The 5,311-nt window shown below is 50.1% G+C and overlaps 1 protein-coding gene across 5 annotated transcripts in view; it reads left to right on the top strand.

Annotated features, from left to right (window-relative positions):
- SSH1 (slingshot protein phosphatase 1) overlaps positions 1 to 5,311 on the top strand; it is a 101,835-nt gene that overhangs the window by 85,973 nt on the left and 10,551 nt on the right. For all 5 annotated transcript variants that reach the window (XM_027864144.1, XM_027864153.1, XM_027864161.1 and 2 more), the window contains one exon: positions 607 to 753. In XM_027864144.1, coding sequence (XP_027719945.1) covers positions 607 to 753 — 147 coding nt within the window. The remainder of the gene's footprint in view (positions 1 to 606; positions 754 to 5,311) is intronic.

Here is a 5,311-nt window from a genome sequence, read left to right as displayed (position 1 = left end):
TTTAGAACAGGGAATGTCAGGTCTGGGAAAGCCTTGGAACAGGGGATGTCAGGGCTGGGAGGGACTTTAGAATAGGGAATGTCAGGTCTGGGAAAGCCTTGGAACAGGGGATATCAGGGCTGGGAGGGACTTTAGAACAGGGAATGTCAGGGCTGGGAGGGTCCTTAAAACAGGTGATGTCAGGGCTGGGAGGGGCCTTAGAACAGGATGTCAGACCCGAGGGGTGCCTTAGAACAGGGGATGTCAGGGCTAGGAGGGCCTAGGAACAAGGAATGATAGACTTAAAGGGGGCCTTTAGAACTTGGGTATAGAATGTTAGTGCTGGAAGGAAACTTTAAGGTCTGTCCCCCAGATTTGTAGTGTCAGAAACTGAGGCCCAGAGAGAAGTGAATTGCCTGAGGCCCTCTGGAGCTTGAAAGAGGCAGAACCAGGCCTGGCACACACATCTCCTGCTGCCCAGGTCCTTCTGTTCATTCCACCTGGTGGACAGTGGTGGGGGTGGGGGTGGGGTGGGAGGTGGACATGAGGCCTTTGGGAGGGGAGAAGAGAACAGGTTCAGGCCTCATCCTCACTCCTCCCCTTGTCTCATGTTCTTTTTCATCACAGTGTTGACTACATCCTAAACGTCACCAGAGAAATAGACAACTTCTTCCCAGGCCTCTTTGCCTACCACAACATCCGGGTCTACGATGAGGAGACCACGGACCTCCTCGCCCACTGGAATGAGGCATATCATTTCATAAACAAAGCCAAGTGAGTGAGGGGAGGCACACGATTGTAGGGAATCCCCAGCTTGGGCTTGTCTCTGAGTTAATCAACATTTATTAAGCAACTGCTGTGTGCCAGGCACTTCGAAGAGTGTGGGCTGTTCTGGAGCCCAGGGAGAGAAAACACCATGGCAAGGGTTTAGTAAAGATCTCATCTGTGCCAGCCTCAGTGCTGGGTCCAGGAGGCCAAAAATGCCCCAAATGGTCTCTGCCCTTAAGAAGCTTCCATTCCATCAATCCAATATCAGGATCATGGCTGTTGTGCCTACTTCCCAGGGCTTTGCAAACTCTAAAGCACTTTATGAATCCAAGCGATTATTATTATTAATAACAACAACAACAGTAATTGAGAAGCAGTGTGGCCGAAAGGGCAGAGAGCTGCCCTTGAAGCTTACTTCGAGTCTTTGTCAATCGTGCCCTTTGTGAGCCTGGCCAGCCTTCAGTGCCCCGGGGCAGCTCGGCTCTCACATTTCACAGCAGATTGCGGATCTGTTTAATGAAGGGACTTTCCTCCTTCTGGAGTTCCCAATACCTAATGAAATCCCAGCTCGTTGATGGCTTCCTGGGCCATTCTCACTAATCTGAAAGGTGAGGGGCCCGGCAGCCTCAGCGACTGAGCACAGGATGCCGAGATGGTTCATTCGCAGTTTGTCTATTTAAATGTGCGGGAGCAGAGAGAATTCGGGCCTTTCAGTTTAACATCAGGAGATAAAATAATCTTGGCCTTGGGAGAGCGCTCTGGTTCATGAAGCTCTCAGGGCTCATTTGATCAATGAGGCAACCCTGCAAGGTACGACAGGGACTCCACCAGTGATTTTCCCGGTTCTGGAAACTCCTGGATGAGGAGCCTCCCCAGGTGGCGCGGTGGATAGAGTGCCAGGCCTGGAGTCAGGTAGATTCATCGTCCTGAGTTCAACTCCAGCCTTGGGCATTTACTAGCTGTGTGACCCTGGGCAAGTCACTTCACCCCGTTTGCCTCAGTTTCCCATCTGTAAAATGAATTGGAGAAAGAAACGACAAAACTCCAGTATCTTTGCCAAGAAAACCCCAAATGGGATCACAGAGAGTTAGACACAACTGAAAAAAAATGACTGAATAACAACACCTAAACACTAAGAGGTTACATCATTTGACCAGGGCCTCACAGTCATTATGAGCCCCAGGTGGGACTTGTACCCAGGTCTTCTTCATTCTGAGATCCTTTCCCCGAGATACCAAGCTGCCCTCCATTCTTTCCTCTATACTTTGTATAGAGAAAACAAGTCTATAATATTAAAATAATAATATCAGCTAGCAATCCTAGAATGCTTTAAGCCCTGCAAAGTACTTTACAAATATTACCTCATTTTATCCTCACGACAACCCTGGCAGAGGGAGGTACTATTAGTGTCCCCATTTTACAGTTGAGGAAACAGGCAGAGGTGGAGTGTCTCGCCCAGGGTCACACAGCTAGGTAGATTTGAAATCAGGCCTTCCTGACTCCCAAGTCCGTTGCTCGGTGTACTTTGCCACGCTGCCCCCATGATGTAAACACTTGCTACCCTCGAGAAGCTTATAGTCTCCAGCTGGGGATAGAGGGTTGGTGGTGTGTGATGGATGCACAGGTAAGTGAGCTGCCTGATAGAGTGTGTTAGGGGCAGAGAGAAGAATCAGACAAAGAACTCTAGGGAGACTGGGGGAGGAAGTGGCCATATGACTCTCAAAGGCCGAACTTGTATTCAAACCCACGTCTGACTCCAGATCTGGCCCTTTTCCCACTTTACCATATGTGCATCTTGGCCCTGGCTCTGACACTTTCTGTTTGACCTTGAGAAAGTCATCCTCTGTGCTCCCTCAATTTTTTCTGTTAAAAAAAGGGGGGTGGGGGTGTTAGACTCTGTGACCTCCAAGGTCCCTTCCGGTCCCTGTAAATCCTAACTCTTCTGCTTCATAGACATGTGCCACTTCCCTGGGCCTCCATTTTCTCACCTGTAAAATGGGTATAATATTGGCACTACTTATATAAACCTTAAAGCATTATGGAAATAAGAGCTAATGGGTTCTTTTCTTCCAAGGACCAAGATATACTGGTCTCTTCTTCACCCAGCGCCTGGCACTGAGTAGGTACTCAGTAAGTGTTTGTTGACTGACTATATTCACGTCACAACGGGAAGGTCCAGAAGTCCCTTAAGAGAGACTCTTAAAGACTTGTGGGCTCCAAAGAGCATTGATTTGGAACATGGAATTTGAAGGGAGGACGCCGGCACATCTCACGCCCCCCTCCTCCCCGGCCGGCAGAGCAGCTGTGGGTAGCATAAACAGTCTGGCTGCCAGATCATTACCTTCAGCCCAAATAAAGGTCTGCCCATTCCTTATTCCAGGTGCTGCCCTTCCTTCCTCTAGCCAAGCGAGCCAAGCCAGGCTGATCTCCCTCCCCTCGGGCCCCCCTGGCACGTCTGTCATCAAATCACCCCTTTCCCCAGATTCCTGAGGATAGTGAAAAGTCTTCGTTTGGTGCCAGGCCATGAGTTCTGGAGCTCAAAGGCTGTTTGATCTGGGAGAAAGAGGTCCATTTCTAGAATACAAGAACAATGATTAGAGAAGTCTAGAACTGCAAGAGATCTCACAGGCCAACTGGTCAACCCCCACATTTTACAGTGGAGGGAGCAGAAGCCCAGGGGTCAAAGACATGCGGGCTCCCCGATCTCAGGCTGGAAGGGCCTTCACCTAGTGACGAGTTCCTAGGCCAACACCCTCATTTCACAGAGGAGGAAAAGGAGACTGGGAGAGTTTGACTCACCCAGAGTCACACTAGTAGTGAATACCCGGCAAGATCTGAACCTGGTCCTCTGGCTCCCAAGTCAGGGCTGTTCTCCCCTGCCCCACCCCTTCCAAGCGTTATGACACAGAATATTAGACCTGGAAATGCTTACTGCTACATTGCTATTTATCATAAGGCTTAGAGCCAGAAGGGGCTTTCTTTTGGTGAGGCAATCTGGGTTAAGTGATTTGCCCAGGGTAACACATCTAGTAGGTGGCAAATGTCTGAGGCCAGAATTGAACTCAGGTCCTCCTGACTCCAAAGCTGGAGCTCTATCCACTGCGCCATCTGGCTGCTGCCTTCTTTTTTTATTCTTTTTTTGGTGAGGCAATCTGGGTTAAGTGACTTTCCCAGGGTCACACAGCTAATAAGTGTCAAGTGTCTGAGGCCAAATATGAACTCAGGTCCTCCTGACTCCAAAGCCCACGCTCTATCCATTTCACCACCTAGCTGCCCAAAAGGGGCTTCGTGTTATCGTTCAGTCGTTTCAATGGTGACCCCATTTGGGGTTTTCTTGGCAGAGATACTGGAGTGGTTTGCCATTTCTTTCTCCGGCTCATTTGACAGGTGAGGAAACTGAGGCAAATAGGGTTACGTGACTTTCCCAGGGTCACACAGCTAAGTGTCTGAGGCTAGATTTGAACTCAGGGTCTTCCTGATTTCAGCCTGGCGCTCTATGCACTGTGGTGCCACCTATTCCCCCAAGAAGGGGCTTGAATATCATTTCTTCTAGTCAAATGGCTCTGCCACCGTTCGTTAGACACAACATTCCACGGCCATCCCAGATGCCTGGAACGCTCTGTCTCCTCCCCTGTGTCTGGCTTCCTCTTTCTGCAACACCCCGCTCAGCTGCCGCCTCTTAAGCAAGGACCTTAAGCCCCGACCCCCACCTCCCCAGCTATTAACGCTCTCTCCTTCTAGAAATTACATTGCAGTCTTTTCTTTCCTCTTCTCTTTGTGCTCCAGACCTCTGATTCTGTAACTGTAAGGTACTCCCAGTGAGGAAATTCCCTTCCCCAATGCAGATCAGCACCCACTCTGAACCTTGCCATCTTAACTGAGTTGCCTGAGGTGGAATTTGAACTCAGGTCTTCCTGACTCTGAGCCCAGCTCTTTGTCTACTCTTGCATCTAGCTGCCCCTATTCAAATCAATTCAGTCATGGTGTGGTGAACAGGGCCTAGGAATTGGAATTGGAAAGAACTAGGTTCAAATCCTGCCACAGACACTTAAGAGCTGTGTGACCCTGGACAAGTCAGTTTAACTCTATCAACCTCAGTTTTCCCATCTATACAAAATGAGGATTGGCTGTACAGCTTTTAAGGTCCTTTAAACTCTAAAGCTATGGTCCTATGAATTAAATTGAATTAGAGCCAGGCTTGAGCTGGACCTCCTAAGAAATCTGGCTCCAATTGCTCTTTGTTCCCTTTTCTCCACAGGGAGGCTGCTGCTCCCTGACCCCCTGGCTTGTGTCTCACCTGCTTTTCTGCCCTGCCCCACCCGGCCCCTCTCAGATGACAGACTCCCCCATAGGATTTTCTCTGGGGCCAGGCCTGACTCCCCCACAGGATCTTTTTTGGGGCCAAGACCTGCCTCCCCCATAAAATCTTCTCCAGGGCCAGGGCCTGCCTCGCCTCCCCCATAAGGTCTTCTCCAGGGCCAGGGCCTGCCTCCCCATAAGATCTTCTCCAGGGCCAAGGCCTGCCTCCCCATAAGATCTTCTCCAGGGCCGGGGCCTGCCTCCC

The sequence above is a fragment of the Vombatus ursinus genome, unplaced genomic scaffold (assembly GCF_900497805.2).
Source record: "Vombatus ursinus unplaced genomic scaffold, bare-nosed wombat genome assembly UNPS02001287.1, whole genome shotgun sequence".
NCBI lineage: Eukaryota > Metazoa > Chordata > Mammalia > Diprotodontia > Vombatidae > Vombatus > Vombatus ursinus.
The sequence above is the reverse complement of the archived record's forward strand: the minus strand, read 5'-3'. Positions and strand labels throughout refer to the sequence as shown.